The 16,781-nt window shown below is 38.2% G+C and overlaps 9 protein-coding genes across 9 annotated transcripts; 6 read left to right on the forward strand and 3 right to left on the reverse strand.

Moving 5' to 3' along the window:
* Positions 1 to 30: 30 nt before the first annotated feature.
* HUB1 (ubiquitin-like protein HUB1) lies at positions 31 to 255 on the forward strand (the record flags this gene model as incomplete). The annotated part of the gene is made up of 1 exon (XM_452578.1): positions 31 to 255. The coding sequence occupies one exon, from the start codon at positions 31 to 33 to the stop codon at positions 253 to 255; it is 225 nt and encodes a 74-aa protein (XP_452578.1).
* A 134-nt stretch (positions 256 to 389) lies between these two features.
* Positions 390 to 1,424, reverse strand: PPG1 (putative serine/threonine-protein kinase PPG1; the record flags this gene model as incomplete). Its single annotated transcript, XM_452579.1, has 1 exon — positions 390 to 1,424. The coding sequence occupies one exon, from the start codon at positions 1,422 to 1,424 to the stop codon at positions 390 to 392; it is 1,035 nt and encodes a 344-aa protein (XP_452579.1).
* A 630-nt stretch (positions 1,425 to 2,054) lies between these two features.
* On the forward strand, positions 2,055 to 6,710 carry SSK2 (mitogen-activated protein kinase kinase kinase SSK2; the record flags this gene model as incomplete). Its single annotated transcript, XM_452580.1, has 1 exon — positions 2,055 to 6,710. One exon carries the CDS (start codon positions 2,055 to 2,057, stop codon positions 6,708 to 6,710), a length of 4,656 nt encoding a protein of 1,551 aa, XP_452580.1.
* A 527-nt stretch (positions 6,711 to 7,237) lies between these two features.
* On the forward strand, positions 7,238 to 8,785 carry RSA4 (Rsa4p; the record flags this gene model as incomplete). Its single annotated transcript, XM_452581.1, has 1 exon — positions 7,238 to 8,785. The coding sequence occupies one exon, from the start codon at positions 7,238 to 7,240 to the stop codon at positions 8,783 to 8,785; it is 1,548 nt and encodes a 515-aa protein (XP_452581.1).
* A 286-nt stretch (positions 8,786 to 9,071) lies between these two features.
* Positions 9,072 to 9,605, forward strand: IMG2 (mitochondrial 54S ribosomal protein mL49; the record flags this gene model as incomplete). Its single annotated transcript, XM_452582.1, has 1 exon — positions 9,072 to 9,605. One exon carries the CDS (start codon positions 9,072 to 9,074, stop codon positions 9,603 to 9,605), a length of 534 nt encoding a protein of 177 aa, XP_452582.1.
* Positions 9,606 to 9,756: 151 nt separating this feature from the next.
* ALG12 (dolichyl-P-Man:Man(7)GlcNAc(2)-PP-dolichol alpha-1,6-mannosyltransferase) lies at positions 9,757 to 11,382 on the reverse strand (the record flags this gene model as incomplete). The annotated part of the gene is made up of 1 exon (XM_452583.1): positions 9,757 to 11,382. One exon carries the CDS (start codon positions 11,380 to 11,382, stop codon positions 9,757 to 9,759), a length of 1,626 nt encoding a protein of 541 aa, XP_452583.1.
* Positions 11,383 to 11,598: 216 nt separating this feature from the next.
* Positions 11,599 to 12,867, forward strand: ZNG1 (GTP-dependent zinc transferase; the record flags this gene model as incomplete). The annotated part of the gene is made up of 1 exon (XM_452584.1): positions 11,599 to 12,867. The coding sequence occupies one exon, from the start codon at positions 11,599 to 11,601 to the stop codon at positions 12,865 to 12,867; it is 1,269 nt and encodes a 422-aa protein (XP_452584.1).
* Positions 12,868 to 13,056: 189 nt separating this feature from the next.
* Positions 13,057 to 13,977, reverse strand: KLLA0_C08635g (uncharacterized protein; the record flags this gene model as incomplete). The annotated part of the gene is made up of 1 exon (XM_452585.1): positions 13,057 to 13,977. The coding sequence occupies one exon, from the start codon at positions 13,975 to 13,977 to the stop codon at positions 13,057 to 13,059; it is 921 nt and encodes a 306-aa protein (XP_452585.1).
* A 623-nt stretch (positions 13,978 to 14,600) lies between these two features.
* Positions 14,601 to 16,769, forward strand: KLLA0_C08657g (uncharacterized protein; the record flags this gene model as incomplete). Its single annotated transcript, XM_452586.1, has 1 exon — positions 14,601 to 16,769. One exon carries the CDS (start codon positions 14,601 to 14,603, stop codon positions 16,767 to 16,769), a length of 2,169 nt encoding a protein of 722 aa, XP_452586.1.
* Positions 16,770 to 16,781: the final 12 nt, after the last annotated feature.

Raw genomic sequence — 16,781 nt, forward strand, 5'->3', positions numbered from 1 at the left:
TACCATTGAGTTTGAATAGACAAATTTAATATGATTGAAGTACTAGTAAACGATCGTCTTGGAAAAAAAGTCAATGTAAAATGTTTAAGCGAAGATACTGTTGGTGATTTTAAGAAGGTATTGAGTGTACAATTGGGGACTGCGTCAGCATCCAAGATTGTGCTACAAAAAGGTGGTAGCGTATTGAAAGATCACATAACTTTAGAAGATTATGAAGTTCACGACGGAACTAATTTGGAGTTGTATTATGTGTAAGTTTGTAAAAACATATATGATTTATCTATAAAAATTAGCTTGTATATTATACTCAATATTTGAATATGAGATGGGACTATACCATTAGCGAAAGGGAAAAAAGAGTTAGAGATAAGCATACAGTTACATTTGCTTCATAAAAAATAGTCAACTTGTCTTTTCAGAGCATATTTTGCTTGGTGCTCATCGGAGAATACGTCATATTGCCCCATGTGTGCATCGTCATCTTCTTCGAAGAAGGAATGTAAAGTTTTATCATTAAGCATTGGATCTGTAAGTAGTTTATTTTCTGGAGCTTCATCGAACACGTTAAAGTGAAAGTCTGTTGGTGAGTATAATTCTAAAATAGATGCTTTATTCCCACAACGATAACAGTAATTGGGAGCGGACCAAACAGTGGTGACTTTCCCTCCAAAATAATCCTGATATCCCTCGTTACATAGTTGATGAGCTCTGAGCATCTTTGTGACACCATTGATGCTAAAAAATTTGTCCACTATAGCTTTACCGAAAGTGTAACCAGCACCTCTCGGTGAGACTTTGAATTGTGAAGAAGTGATATCGTTTCTGTCGTCTTCAGGGTCTGACCAGACCAAATCTGCCATGGCGCCATCATGTGGGATTTCTCTGATCCTATCGATAATCCGTATTTGATCAATGGATTGAATATTGGGTGAAAGTCCACCATGAACGCAGAAAATTGTATCATCAATGATACATGCAAGAATCAAATAATCGAATAGATCCGTGAAATACTGCCATACTTGACTTCCCTCGCCAAATTTGTTCAAACATTCCGTATAAAAACCATAACTCTGGGTGATCTGACGTGATTCATGATTACCACGAATTAGATGAATACGGCTTGGATATCTAAGCTTTAACGTTATCAGCAAAGTAATTGTCTCCACACTGTACAACCCTCTGTCGACATAATCACCCAAAAACACGTAATTTGTGGACGGCAGAGGTCCACCAATATGGAATATCTCTAAAAGATCATGGAATTGACCGTGAATGTCACCAACAACAGTCACAGGCGTACTGATATGAACAACATTAGATTCTCTCACTAGCAATTCCTTTAATTTGAAACACAACGCCCTGATCGTCTCAGCAGGAAGTAGTTTCCCCTCATATAGCTGTTCCAAACACCAATCGAGTTCCATAAATATGATATGTAATATCCTCAGTACGGATTGAAATTTTTTGACAGCTCACTAATGGGATATTTTATCCTCCCTTAATGCATGGATCCCAACGCTAGCTAGAATACCTTAAGATGCCCAACAGATAAACCTTACCACCTAGCGATGAGTCGTTCACCCCATATTCTTTGTTTAGCAAACTTTACGGCTGGAAAGATTTCAACTTTTCTTTGTAAAAATCAATAACATTAAAAAAAAAAAAATTATCATGTCAAGAACCAAATTAAAGGTTCATAGGTACCGAGCAAAGTAGCTAAAGTGTGCCAGCCATTCGGATTAGAACAGCGACGAGATCGTTATAAAGATAGGTTATAATTGCTAAGAAACACAACTGGTGTGCGGCAAACTCGAAATAAAGGGGATTTGCTTTGTAATTTTCGGGGCTACTTGTCAATTCATTGTCTATAAGGGCATTCTTCCCGGTCTTTCAGAGATTACACAATCTTAAGGAAGAAAGAGAATTGGTGGATTTTTTAAAGGGCCACTTTTACGTTTGTACTGTACAACAAAGTAACGCTCTGTTTTTTGCTTTATCTGTTTTCCTTCACGTTTGGTTTAGATTGAGCCTCTCTCAGTTCGTCGTTTAAAGCCATGTCGCAAAACAACGATAGCAGAGACGAGGCATATGTCAGGGAGCAATTCCAAAGATATACGACTAAGATGGCTTCTAATAAGAATTCCAATACTGATTCGAAATGTAGAAGTACTTCACATCTGAATTCGCTGGCTTCGATTTCAAGTGACACTTCAAATGAAACTTTAAAGGGAAATTTATCAGCAGCTTCGCCTACGTTTTCATCAGATTCTACTCTGAGTACTAAAAAACTGCCAGTTCTACAGACGCTTCCGACATCTCTGCCAAATGGACAGCATCAACAGGGGCAGCTCTTTCCTGCTTCTTCTTCAAGCTCCTCAGCAATATCTTCAAGGAAACCAAGTGTGTCTGGTTCCTTTGGAACGCAGACTCCGACTACAGCTCAGTTGAAAACTATAACATCGCCCAAACTCAGCGGTGCACTTTCAACAAGGTCAAGGTCTAATTCGCTCACAAGCTCCAAACTATTTGCGCTGAACCAATCCAATGATTCTCCGTCATCGACCTCGGTTTATCCCGTACCGCCTAATGTCGCTTCGTTGAACTCTCAAACAGCTAGTTCAATGTCAGTTTCCACATCAGCGGACCAATATTTTCCAGCACAACAGAATGGTTCCACTACAACAGTAAATTTAACTCCAACGTTGTCTTCTCCATCGATTAGATCACTGAATAATAGCACCACCAGTACCACGAAATCGTTCAAACCTTTGCAAAAGCAATACGTACTCAATGAACAGCTTTATCTAAGCTCGATGAAAAATAAAAAAGCAGATGATTATTACACGCGAGGAATAACGTCTTCTGGAAATGAAGATGATGATGATTTTAGAGTGGATGGAGAAAACGATGATGTTGATAATGACCTAAGCAAATTGAATAATGGACTGGGCTCTGCAATTTTCGGAAATAATATCGCAACGACAACAGATAAAGGCTTTCATTCCATCGATGATGATGAACTTGTATTAATGAATGATAAAATCTTACTTGAAAGGATGGAATGGTTACGCTCAGTGGAACCGAATAACCCTCTAATAGAAAATTCATTGAACCTGTTGAATAAAACTGGTGGCTCTACGGACAGTCTTGAGAGCTTTTCAAATATTGAAACGCAGCTTGCTTTGGAACAACTCTCGAATAATCATTTAGTCAGAGAAAGGCTAGAGTGGCAGACTATGCTCTCGAGCGTTTTGAATGGTGATATTGTTAAGAGTGAGAAGACAAAACTTGCGAAACGCAAGCCTGATGAAATTTTACTGAATCATAATGATCTAATATGGTTAGAACTTAAGGCTTGGTTAAATGGTAGAACCGTCGAAGATCAACGTAAATCATTGGAATATTCTAAAACTACTGCTGATGAGGTATTCGAAGAAATCTTGAACTATAAAAATGAAAAAGAAGAAAACCCTGAAGTTGTCATAGAAGAAGCCAAAATACTATTGAATAAATATTACAAAGTGGTTGGATATTGGAAAAATCTCCCCAATATGAATCTCGAGAAACCTGTAACCAAAACCTCTAATTTTGTAAGCAGAATTGAAGCACTCAATTCGTTGATAAACTCGTACGAAGGATTACAATATGAGATAGAGGCATTGAAACAATGGACTCAAAATGATGATTTGGATGTAACTTTTACGAAAGATTCGTTAGACACTGAAGGTATCTTCAAAAATGACAGATCTTTCGCAGAACAAATTATGAAAGAGAAGGACATCGAAGGTATCTTTCAGAAAAAGATCTTTTTCAAGCATGCCCCTTGGATGTTCAAGAGCAAATTGGTGTTTTTGAAGCAACAAAATTCTATTCACGAAATGCGCTTACCTTTACCGGTGGACAAATTGCATTCTCTTTTAACGTTTCCACTTCGTTTGATCCAAGAAATAATATCAATCAGATTAGAATACGCTAGAAAACTCAAAAAGCCTACCATGATGATGATTGACCAAATGATTGATGACTTCAGTACATATATCAAGCTTTCTGTTCAAATCAAGCATACCCTTATGGAATACAGATCTGGATGGAGCCTTAAGGTTGAGATAAGTGATGCTTTCGATGCTAAAGTTGTTGAAGCTATAGAGTTCTTGTTCAAACTTCTTCACTTAAAATTGATTGACAGCTCAAAGAATTCCTTTAAAACATTTAAAGAACCAGACATTTTATTTGCCCATTGGGAAAACTTGAAAAACTTCGGTTGTTATATATCTGGAGCAAGTAAAGTAATCGCACAGGGTTTTGTCAACATTACTATAAGATTGTTGAACCGACTACATCTTTACATTATGGAAGAGCAACGAAACTCAGTAGACTTAGTAACTTCTGATGATGCCAGAAAATGGGTAGTTGAAGTTATAGAAAATGTCGGTGCTTTCAAGAGAAAGACCAATAGATTTTCGAACGTCTTAACGAAGGCGTTCCAAAACTCTGTTCTTTATAACATCAAGGATCACAGCATGCTGCTGGAGAGACTTAGGAATAGTGGACACTTCTTGATCTACACTGGAGGGATCCTAGAACAAAATGGGATTTATTTAATTGCAAGTGAGGAGCTTCTAGGATGCTCTGATGATGAAATAATGGACATTATCAAATCTACTAAAATAGGGTCCGATTTGATTCCAAAAGTTGAAATTAATAATAGTTTAACTATTTACAACCCTCCAGAGGATCTTACATTACCCGAAGCGATGTTCGTACAGAAAGAAAGACGAAACGGGGTGTCCTATTATCATTTAAAACAAGATGACCTCACACAGAGAGTTGGCATTAGAGGTAAAGGAGGAAGCTCGACAGCCCCTGAGGAAGAAGGAGAAGAACTCGTTCAACTCGAAAACAAATTGAAAATGCTTGGTTATGTTTTGGTATTCTGTCCAACAAAACCAATGGTATGGAATGGAGAAATGTACAATCTTACCAGCGAAGAACCTTTGACTATGGAAGAATTTGGCCTCAGTGTAGAAGAAGACGTTATTGTTATGTTGAATCAGGGATCAACTTACGCGTTAGATTATCAAGTGGATAGGTTTCAACATTTTGCCGGTGATGCGATATCCATACGGGAAAAAAAATGTGCTATCAACAGCATTGAGACGGCTCTTCAACGTATCAATAAATCCTACTTCAGGATGACGTATATTGTATTGAAAAACTTCGGCAGCGTACAGAAGAATGTCACTTTACAGACTAACGAGAGTGTCTTTTTCAACATAGCATACTTGTTCGTGAAAGATTTTGCAAAAAACTTCCTTCTATTAAATGTCGCTACACCGGAAACTAAGGCAATTATTATTCGCCTTATGATTCAGATCAGCATAGACTGGTTAACTTTTGTTCTTGATGAATGTGATCCGGCCAATCCAGAAACATTTAGATGGTGTGTCCCAGCAATGGAATTTGCTATGCGTATGACCAACGGATGGAATATTTTGGGGATTGAGGAGAAGGAATTCAAGTTGTTGAAAGAGAAGATTGCTAGATGTATGTCATTGTTAATATCTCACTTCGACATCACAGGGGCAAGATCCAGAGAAGCTGAAAGGATTGATGCTCAACAAACAAGACCAAACTTTGATATCGATGATGCTGACGATGATATGATTTTGGCTGTTAATTCAGAGATGCGTATGAATGCAATAACAGATATGGAAAAGGTTGTCAAAGTCAAAAGGCATTATTCTGTTGGTAAAGTTATTGATGATACCGATAATCAAAGCAAATTGTTGAAATCTCTTGCTTCTTCAATATCTAACCTTTCTATTAGATGGCAAAAGCGTAGCTTTATCGGAAGTGGTAGCTTTGGTACTGTATATTCCGCTGTTAACCTAGATACTGGTGATATTTTAGCGGTAAAAGAGATCAAAATCCAAGATGCTAAATCCATGAAGCAAATTTTCCCATCTCTCAAAGAAGAAATGCGCGTCATGGAGATCTTAAATCACCCGAATATTGTTCAGTACTATGGTGTGGAAGTTCACAGAGACAAGGTTAATATCTTTATGGAATTCTGCGAGGGTTCCTCCTTAGCCAGTTTACTCGAACATGGCCGGATTGAAGATGAAATGGTAACTCAAGTTTACACACTACAATTACTTGAGGGATTGGCATGTTTGCACCAATCTGGAGTTGTGCACAGAGATATCAAACCGGAGAATATCTTATTGGATCGTAATGGCGTTATCAAATATGTAGATTTTGGTGCCGCAAAACTCATTGCAAAGAACGGATCAAAGAGGATATCACTGGATGCCAATAACAAATCTACAGGCGGGAAAGATATGATCGGAACACCGATGTATATGGCACCAGAAACGGTGACTGGTCAAGGACACGGAAAATTCGGATCCGATGATATATGGTCTTTAGGTTGTGTTGTACTGGAAATGGTGACCGGTAGACGTCCATGGGCTAACTTAGACAATGAATGGGCTATCATGTATCATGTTGCAGCTGGTCACCTTCCGCAATTCCCAACCAAGTCTGAAATTTCATCTGCGGGTAGAAAGTTCATAAGCAGATGCTTAATACAAGATGCCAATAAAAGAGCAACTGCAATGGAATTGTTACTTGATCCCTGGATTTCTCAAATACGTAACATTGCATTTGGTGGCAATGCAGAATCTTTTAATAATGAAACTCATAACTAGTTCTGATAGACATAAAAGTTTCCTCCCCATGACGATCATATGTAACAATTGTAACCATAGATTTTTTTTTTGTATAAGTATTGTATGTATATATAATAATAATAGGAACTTTTGTTTGACTTTTTTTTAAACAATGCCGGATCCGTATAGTATCAATGTAACATGCACTTTCCGTTATCTGTGAGTTGCTTGCCAGTAAGTAAATTGCAGTCTAGGAATTTTTTGTGCCTGATGCTCCCCATAAGGTATTCAGAGCATAGTTTCAACATAATAAAGATTTATATTACCCGGAAGTGGTGAACTAAAAGAAATTCTTAAGTTCAAGAAAATCTTTTGAGATGCCGATGAGATGAGATGAGATGAGCTTCAACTACCAAGTCGACTTCCCTAAAAAGGAGAAGGTTCTGGTGAACGATATTAGTATTCCAGCAATAATCACAGGTCTTTTCTCGAAAGAAGTTTTTAGGTAATTAAACGAGCCCAAAATAATTCTCTGAATTTGTTAGGCCAAGCAATCCAAACGAAACATGGCAACCTTACTCCCACCGCCTTCAAAGAAGCAAAGAAGAGAAGCTCAAGCTGAACGTGGAGTTGACCTTATTCCCAAAGACCTTCCAAATGTTCTCATTAAATTCCAAGCTTTTGACAGTGGTGAAACTGTTGGAGGTTCTCTAAGGGTTCCAGGTGGTATTTCGGAGCAGCAACTGGAGGAATTGTTGAATCAGTTAAATGGAGACTCGGCAGATCCTGTTCCATACACGTTTAGCTGTTTAGTTAGCAACAAAAAGAAGGATGCAGATGAGGAAATGGTAGATATTAGAGATAATCTATATCAATCCATTTTAAAACCAGGTTTGAAAACTACCGAAGATTTTTTGACTCTAGTGTATACCCCAAGAGCTATCTTCAAAGTAAAACCAGTAACTCGGTCGTCTTCTGCAATTGCTGGTCATGGCTCGACAATTTTGTGTTCTGCATTTGCTCCAAATACAAGCTCCAGGATGGTTACCGGTGCTGGTGACAATACTGCATGTATCTGGGATTGTGACACTCAAACGCGTATGTGCACGTTACAAGGCCATCACAACTGGGTCCTATGTTGTTCCTGGTCTCCAGATGGTGAATTAATCGCCACAGGTTCTATGGACAACACAATTAGATTATGGGAATCAAGCAAAGGTAAGCCTTATGGTGATGCTTTAAGAGGTCACTCGAAATGGATTACCTCCTTATCTTGGGAACCAATCCATCTTGTCAAACCTGGTGACAAACCGAGATTAGCAACTGCATCCAAGGATGGAACTATCAAAATCTGGGATACAACAAGAAGAGTTTGCCTTTTAACCTTATGTGGCCATACGTCTTCTGTTTCCTGTGTCAAGTGGGGTGGAAAAAATGTTCTATACAGTGGTTCTCACGATAAAACAATCAGATGCTGGGACATGAATTTGAACGGTAAATGTATCAATATCCTAAAATCACACGCCCATTGGGTTAATCATCTTTCACTTTCAACAGATTATGCATTAAGACTCGGTGCGTTCGATCACAAGGGCGAAACTCCTGCTTCACCTGAAGAAGCCCAACAGAAGGCTCTGAAAAATTACGAAAAAGTTGCTAAAAGAAAAGGTGACTTCGAAGAACTGATGGTAACTGCCAGTGACGATTTTACTATGTATCTGTGGAACCCCTTGAAGTCTACTAAACCTATTACCAGAATGACCGGCCACCAAAAGCTCGTCAACCACGTTGCATTTTCGCCAGATGGCCGTTACATTGTTTCTGCATCCTTTGACAACTCCATTAAATTATGGGATGGAAGGGATGGTAAATTCCTATCCACCTTTAGAGGACATGTAGCGAGTGTCTACCAAGTAGCTTGGTCAAGCGACTGTAGACTACTCGTTTCTTGTTCCAAAGATACCACTTTAAAAGTCTGGGATGTCAAAACTAGAAAACTGTCCGTCGATCTACCCGGTCATCAAGATGAAGTCTACACTGTAGATTGGTCTGTAGACGGTAAACGTGTATGTAGCGGTGGGAAAGATAAAATGGTCAGGATATGGACTCATTGAGTGGATCCACTGCATCTGAATAATTAGCATGATTAAATTATAGACTGCCTTATGTATGTTATAGCTTCTTTTACATTTATTATGAGGTGCACAGGTGTCCCTTCTTCTTACAAGCTGAAAATTTTGAAAAATTAAAGCTTCAAGCATAGTTGAAAAGATGAAGAACGATTCAGCCGGCATTTACCATAGGAAATCGATAAGTTATCTATATAGTAAGAAAGGTGTACACCGGGAAAACCTGCATAACCACACAACAGCCTACTAATAATACAACGGCTAGTTAATAATGCTTACAAGAGTTACAAGAAGTTTTGCGGCTATGAGCCCAAGATCATTTCGGATTTGTACTAGACTACAATCAACCCAAGCACAGCAACCACAACAACAGGAAAACTCAGAAATTGAGCTTTTAAATGAACTTAAATCAGAAATGGACAAATTGGGACCATTATCTGATGCCGAAAGTGCCGAACTCAGTGCTTTATTTGACAGTCAAAGTCCTTTTACAGTATTCCCAAAACTTGAAGACGTAAGCCCCGAGGAAGTAGTGGGAGCCGCTCCATTTGGGAAGAAAACATATTTCATTCAAAGAAGTATTAACGGAAATTTACCTGTGTACACTGACTACAAAAACAGCAATAAGATTGTCACCGAAATCAGAAAGATTCAAGGGGATCCTGTGCAGCTAAGAAACGATCTACAAGAAAGGCTTCCTTTCATTCCAAAGAAGTACTGGAAGGTGATACTTCAATCAAATAAAATTATCATTGAAGGTGATGCCACGAAGCACGTGAAGAGGGCTCTGGCTACCACCTTTTGAGCTTATTCCCATGACTTTAAAACTTACAGGAGATGCGTATGTAAATATTCTTACATGGTTGTTTCTTCCTGCATGTGATAAAAACTGTAAATAGTGTCAGTAATAATAAGATATATTAACGACTTAGATATATACATCGGGCATACTTGTATTACAAGATTGGGACTTTTTGGTACGTGTAGAAAACATCTTTCATAGCCAATGCATTGTCAAAGATCTCCTTGATGAAAGTAAAGTCTCTGCTTCTTTCCCAAGTGACATAAAGGTCAAGGCCATTAGCATACTGTTCAGTGAATGTTTTTACCAAATATTCAGTGTTGATACCTCCAAAACCCTGACTTTTGGATATTAATTCCCATCTGTTGCCGTCTTCGGTAGGGATTAAGGAAGAATTATCTATAGGTGTAATCAAATAATTGAATGATGGCCATTTAGATGACAATGTACCATCTTCTGTCTTATCATAAGTAATATTCCAAGAGTCATCAAGTTGACCAAACAAAGTGGCACCTGTCATACAGACAGGGACATCTAAATGAACCACAGCATCTGTGATGTTCTGTGACTTGATGATCTCATTGAAGTTTTCAAGGGCAACTCCACCAGGATAATTCATAGTGGAGATGTATGAAAACGCAATAGAGATAAACAGCGACAACAAAGGTGTTAATAACAAGACAAAACGTACCGCTACCCCAGTAACACTTTTGTTGTCAATATTTTTGAATAAATAAGCAGCAGCAGTAGCCCCTAGCAATGTAATTGGTGGGTTCGAATAAATGATAAATCTCCATTCTTTGTGGGGTTGCAAAGACATGACTAAAACATGAAAGTATGCAGCAATTCCTACGACCCTGAATGAATTTGGGCCAATCTTGAACCCTAGATGGTTCAAAAGTAGTGCAGTTGGCGGGATGAACATCATTGGAAGATACCCCGTCAAATATGCAAAGAAAGGTTGGGTACCCCATTTGGAAGATTCTCCGTGGACAACGTTGAATATAAATGCTTCGATTTCAGGAACAGTTAAACGGTTCCAGAAATAAGAATCAACTTGAATAGATAAGAAAATTCCGGCTCCAGCACCGATGAACCCGGTCCTAACAATCGATGTCAATGAGATTTTTTCATAAAAGAAGGCACCCAGAGCTACACCAACCGCCAATACAGCAATTTCTAATCTAAAAACAATAGCAGTAAAGGACAATAATATAATTGACCACCTATAGTTTTCTTCCAAAGCCCATGACAAACCTAATAGTGACAATGGTAACGCCATGACAAAATTTGGCAAAGGTCTTGAACTGTAGAACATTAAATGGAATTGAGTAGCAGTGAATAATCCAAACCAGTTAGTTAGATCAGATGCACTAATAGTATACTTTGTGGTTGATGTAGTCTCCTCCTTCCCACTTTTTTGCTCCTGATCTTTCGTTAAGGCTTTCTTCGCAGCTACAATGAATCTGTTTAACGCCACAGTGTTCGTTAAGCCGATTAAAAATCTCACCAACATCTGGGTTCTAAACGGATCTTTTGAGATAGTCAAATTGAACGGATAGGTAAGCGCTGAGAGGATTAATGGACCAACAAAACTTCTCGGAACAGCACCGGCGAAAGTGACATGGTCATAATTCGAAACGTCAAATACACCATAAGTTAAAATATCATGTACGGCCTGCAAAGTAAAACTTTCCTCAACCTTAGTATAAGGTGAATACCATAAATGTAGCGACACCGCACAAGTAAGAACTGTAGTTAGATCAAATATACCGTCCATTGTTCGATGGTTGGCTTTCTCATTTATCTTTGTTCATTGTTAAAGGGTAGAAGTTTTCAGAAATTACCTCATCTCTTACTTTTTATACCGAAAAGCTCATCACTCATGAAAAGGATTCATCATCATCATCACCAACATCGGCTAGTAAATATATAACAAATAACGAACCGTGTAAACTACTTGAAGACAAATATAATACCTCAAGTTAGTACTCCAATGTCGGCACTTAAGGATTTTAGTTTCAAAGAAGATGAAGATGGAGAACTTCCCGTTCTTGTTACTGGGAATGAACCTGATTTAAAGAAAATATTGGACACATATAAACCAGATGGTGGGAAACACATTGTGAGCGATAAAAAGATCGCTTTGGCTAATAGACAGTTGGACGAGGATTTTGATAGACAGCAGCGGATTCCTGTCACCATCATAACCGGATATCTTGGTGCTGGTAAATCAACTCTATTGGAACAAATAGCGTTAAAGGGCTCCAATAAAAGGTTAGCAGTTATATTGAACGAATTTGGGGATAGTTCAGAAATTGAAAAGTCTATTACCATCAAGAACAAGGGTGAAGTATATGAAGAATGGTTAGATTTGGGTAACGGTTGCTTATGTTGTTCTTTGAAGGATGTTGGTGTAAAAGCGATCGAAGATATGGTTGCCCGATCTCCAGGTAAAATTGATTACATTTTATTGGAAACATCGGGTATTGCAGACCCCGGACCCATAGCAAAGATGTTTTGGCAAGATAAAGGCTTGAACAGCAACGTATACATTGATGGAATTATAACTGTTCTTGATAGTGAACATATTATAACTTGTCTTGATGATATTTCTCCTACTGCCCATTGGCATGGAGAGAAAGTTACGGTTGATGATGAATCAAAAACAACCATTGCACATCTACAAATAGCTATGGCCGATGCAATCTTAGTTAACAAATCGGATAAAATTGAAGGAGATGAATCAAAGAAATATGACCTAGAAAACGTTGTTCGCTCCATCAACACAGTAGCACCGATATATTATACGAAATTCGGGGATATCAATTTGGATCTCGTATTGGATTTAAACGCATTCGAAAGTACCAAGTTTCTACAGAAAGACTACACAACTACTTTTCATGATCATAGAATATCAACGATTACTTTAGCTTTCCCCTTTTTCCAAACAGAAGATCAGCTTGATACTTTTATCAAAGATTTCCTTCAAGTCTTGTTATGGAAAGATTTTGGGGTAGATACTGGTTCAGGCTTGCAGTCAGCTCACCATGAGAATCCCGATTTCGAAGTGCACAGAACTAAGGGTGTGATAATGGTTGGAAATGAATGCAAGGTCATTCAAGGAGTGCGTGACACATATGATATAATCCCTGGTGAAAAGCTGCCTAACATTACCGAGAATAAAATTGTCCTGATCGGGAAACATTTGGATGAGAATTATATTAGGCACTTGCTTAATAAAGCAATAAGTAGTCAGAAATAATACAAGTGGTATTTAAAGTAGATATGTAACATTTGAAAGAAAGCAAAAAAAGAATATCGGTTGTATTTCGTCTACTTACTTTATTCATTCTCCATTAGTTTTGGTACTTTCCAATAAAAATATCTGAGCATATAGTTATAGTATGTTGTTGTTTTGACATGAAGTAACAAAATCTTCTCCAAAAGAGGATCATGATCTCACAGAGACAATGTTTTTAGCTCTTGGAATGATAGATCTTCTGTTGGCATAAACGGTGACCAAAGCACCAATGAACAAGAACGCGAACACAAATTTAGCATATGGGTGTTGCGAATAGTAGTAATCATTTTCCAACTCAACTTCATTCTTAGCACCCTCTTTAAGTTCCTCTTCTAAAGTAATCCCAACAGAAGTGTCACCATTTCTGAATTGTTCCACCTTCTTTATATACTCTTCGTGCATTTTCTCTATATCGGCAATCCTCAACTCTTCAGTGTAAGTGTACGTGATTGAAACGTCATTTACTGGTTTGTCCTTATCATCGGTCTCAACATGTTGCACGTATTTCATTAGATCTTCAAGACCTGAAATCACTTGGCCGAATACAACGTGTTTACCATCCAAATGTTCAAGCGGTGTTTCAGAGGTAGTAATGAAGAATTGACATGCATTTGTATTTGGGCCCGAATTGGCCATAGATAGACGACCCGGTCTGTCGTGTTTCAAATTGAAATTTTCATCGTCAAAAGCATAACCATAGATTGAGAAAGGACCCACATGTGGTAGCACATTACCACCTTGAATCATGAAACCTGGAATGATTCTATGGAATATTGTTTTTTTATATGAAATATCGATAATTTTGTCACCTAGTTGACCCTTGACGCCGCGAGCTAACTCGTTGAAATTATTAACCGTCAATGGTACTACGGTACCATACAATTCAATACCCACATCTACGGCCTTTGGCTGGTTCGTGCTGGGATCTGTATAGTTGATACCAAACAAGACTCTCTTTGTCACCGGTGGATTTGGTTCATATAAAGTCTTGAAATCTTCAACGAGCGCACCGGCAGTAACACTAGCAAGTACGAAAACGGCACAAAATAGCCTGAACAACTTGGAGATCATTTTTTCCAGTGTAATATCCTCGAATAATACGGTTTAAACTGTTATCAATTCAATTCGAGACTTGATTCCTCCAGTGAACCCTCTTCCAACTTAAAACACGTATCAAGTACTCCTACTTAAATTCTTTTATGACTTTTTTTCAAGGTTTTTTCGAAGTTTCCCCTACAAAGGATAGTGTGAAATGGAATTTTATATGGAGAATCTATGCCTGGATAAGTAAAAAGTGGTAATAAGAAGCTGGTTCGATGCCAATTTTTGAGGCGACCAGTAGTGTCAAGCTGAAGAATATTATGCAATGATTGAGACCAGTTAAAGTAGTCTACCACCTATTTTCGTGATGTATATCGTTTTTTTCCTGTGATTGTAACCTCTTTATCCATTTATACCGTGAAATTTGTCAAAAAGAAACACAAATGCATCTTGAAATTAGTTCGATTAGCCAGATTTACATATACAAAGGTATACGGAGCACATCTCCAGTAGTCGTTACATGGTAGGAGAGAGCGTAGGAGTTGAATATTGGTAGATATTACAGTTCCTCCTTGAAAAACGAAGATTTTTTTTGTCCTTGACAGTGCTTTTTCTTACTATAATATTACAAGGAATCATAGCACTCTTCATTAATGAGCACTGGACAAAATAAGATAGCTAAGAAAACACCAGCGAAAAGAGGTACGCGAGGTGTCAAGGCATGCGATTATTGTAAGAAGCTTAAGGCGAAATGTGTGCCGTCTCCTGTGCCAGGTGAGGTTAGATGTTTGAGATGCGATTCCCTGAAGAGACACTGTTCTTTTGAAGATTTGTTTACGGATAGTCCGGTACATGCGCCAGCTCACGATGGTACTTCGACACAATTCAACAATAACGGTAGTAGTTCAGATAATGAAACTGCGCATGCAGAACTGTTGAAAGCTTTTCTTAAATCTGGTTCTGCCTCTCCGAGTGTGTTGAATATCAACCTAAAATATACCAAGATGATTCATGACAACGTTTTGAAGGTACTTGCGCTACTTGAGAATTCAGTAGATGCTGGTAGTGAGCGAGTCACCGAAACGGAGCAGACTCCTTTGGAGAAAGAAGCAATGACTTTGATGAAGGAAAAGGAACCAGGAATAAGTTCTTCTCTTGTGGATGCAGTATCAATGATAACTAGGGATGGCCCAGCTAGGGCCGCAATTCAAGATGTAAGCAGTGGTAAACCGGAAGTATCACCTTCAATGGCAAGAAATTTTGATGATCAGAACCATGCCTATCTATCTTCTTCATATACACTTATGTCACAATTGGTACCGAGAGACCATCTACCTTTACTGATAAGGAAACTCCATGACCATAAATTTAATGAACTCGAGAGATATTTAACCGAGGACATAGTGACTATGAATATAATAACCCTTGAAGAAAGTTATATGCTCATGCAGAGTTTCAGAAATAGATATTCAGATTGGTGCTCTTTCCCAAAATCCATTCCAAATGAAAAGTTGGTTGATAATATACGTTCCAAAAACTCATCTTTCCTTCTTACCGTGGTTTGCACGTTAGCTCTAAGGTATACCGACGATTATCACGATTTAAAAACTAGGTGCTATAAGAATTTGCTTCTTAAACTACGATCGGACGTTGAGGTTTCTCTTTCCTATGTTCCTCAATCGAAAGAGTTTTTGCAAGCTATTGTAATTTTGTCTCTATATGCTTCCTCGTTTTCAAGCGATTTCTTATGCGTTGATGCATGGTATCTTTCCGCAGTAGGTTCACAGCATTTGATTACCAGAGGTGTTGCAGGATCTCTAGTGAAAAAGAACAAAAATTCAGTGAATACTTTGGCGTCAACTATAAATTTACTGGATCCAGTAATGCAGCCTGATCTCGACACATTTAACAATAGCGTGTTCGAAGAAACAGAAGAATTCGAACAATTATCGTCTGCGAGACTTTGGAACCATCTATGTCATTGCCATATAAACAACTGTGTGGCATCCGGTAGAATGTGTACAATTGACGATAGAAGTTTAGAAATGTGTAAACTCACTTTGGAACTGCCGCATTCCACGAATTTTGACGGAAGAATGGTGGCAGAGATTGAACTCACTCGGATAGTTTATAAGTTTATTCGAAGTTTGGAGTTCTTTGACATATCTGACCAACAACCTTTGAATACAGTGTTGTCTAAACTTAAAGGTTGGTTAGAACAATGGAATTATTTGTTCACTCAACCTGTGACCCAATTTGTGGAATTTAATTATCACTATAGTATCTGTTTGGTTCACTATTCGTGGTATCATAAACACTATGTAACCACACATCCTCCAGACAATCTGCCTTTGTTTAATTCTGCAACAAATTCCACCAAGACAGCTATAGCAGATTACTTAAATTTGACTTATCCACTGAAGAAAGTTGTTGCATCAATATTACCAGCCCAAGTGTCTTTTATACTGGAGCATGCACACTTAGGATTGACTGCTATTGTAAATTGTCCTTTTGAGAAGTTCAAGTTTTTGTCCGACCATTTGGTGTTTTCAGGTGTACATCTTGCATTGATGTGTTTGCTGTTACTAGATGAAAGCCACTCCCTCAGCAAAGATATCGATGCAGTTGCGATTCTTACCGATGTCAAAAAGTTGAGTCAAAGGTTACAGAAGATTCGTGAAGGAGAACTCAAGTCTTTTTGGGTTGAAGAAGTTGACCTTCGTATTCCTAGTGTGATACTCCAATATCACAAGGCCCTAGAAGCTTACCTAATTGGTAAATTCTCTGCATATGATATTCAAATAGACCCAAACTATAGTTAATCAAAAGAAATC

The sequence above is a fragment of the Kluyveromyces lactis genome (genome assembly GCF_000002515.2).
Source record: "Kluyveromyces lactis strain NRRL Y-1140 chromosome C complete sequence".
NCBI classification, from domain to species: Eukaryota; Fungi; Ascomycota; class Saccharomycetes; order Saccharomycetales; family Saccharomycetaceae; genus Kluyveromyces; species Kluyveromyces lactis.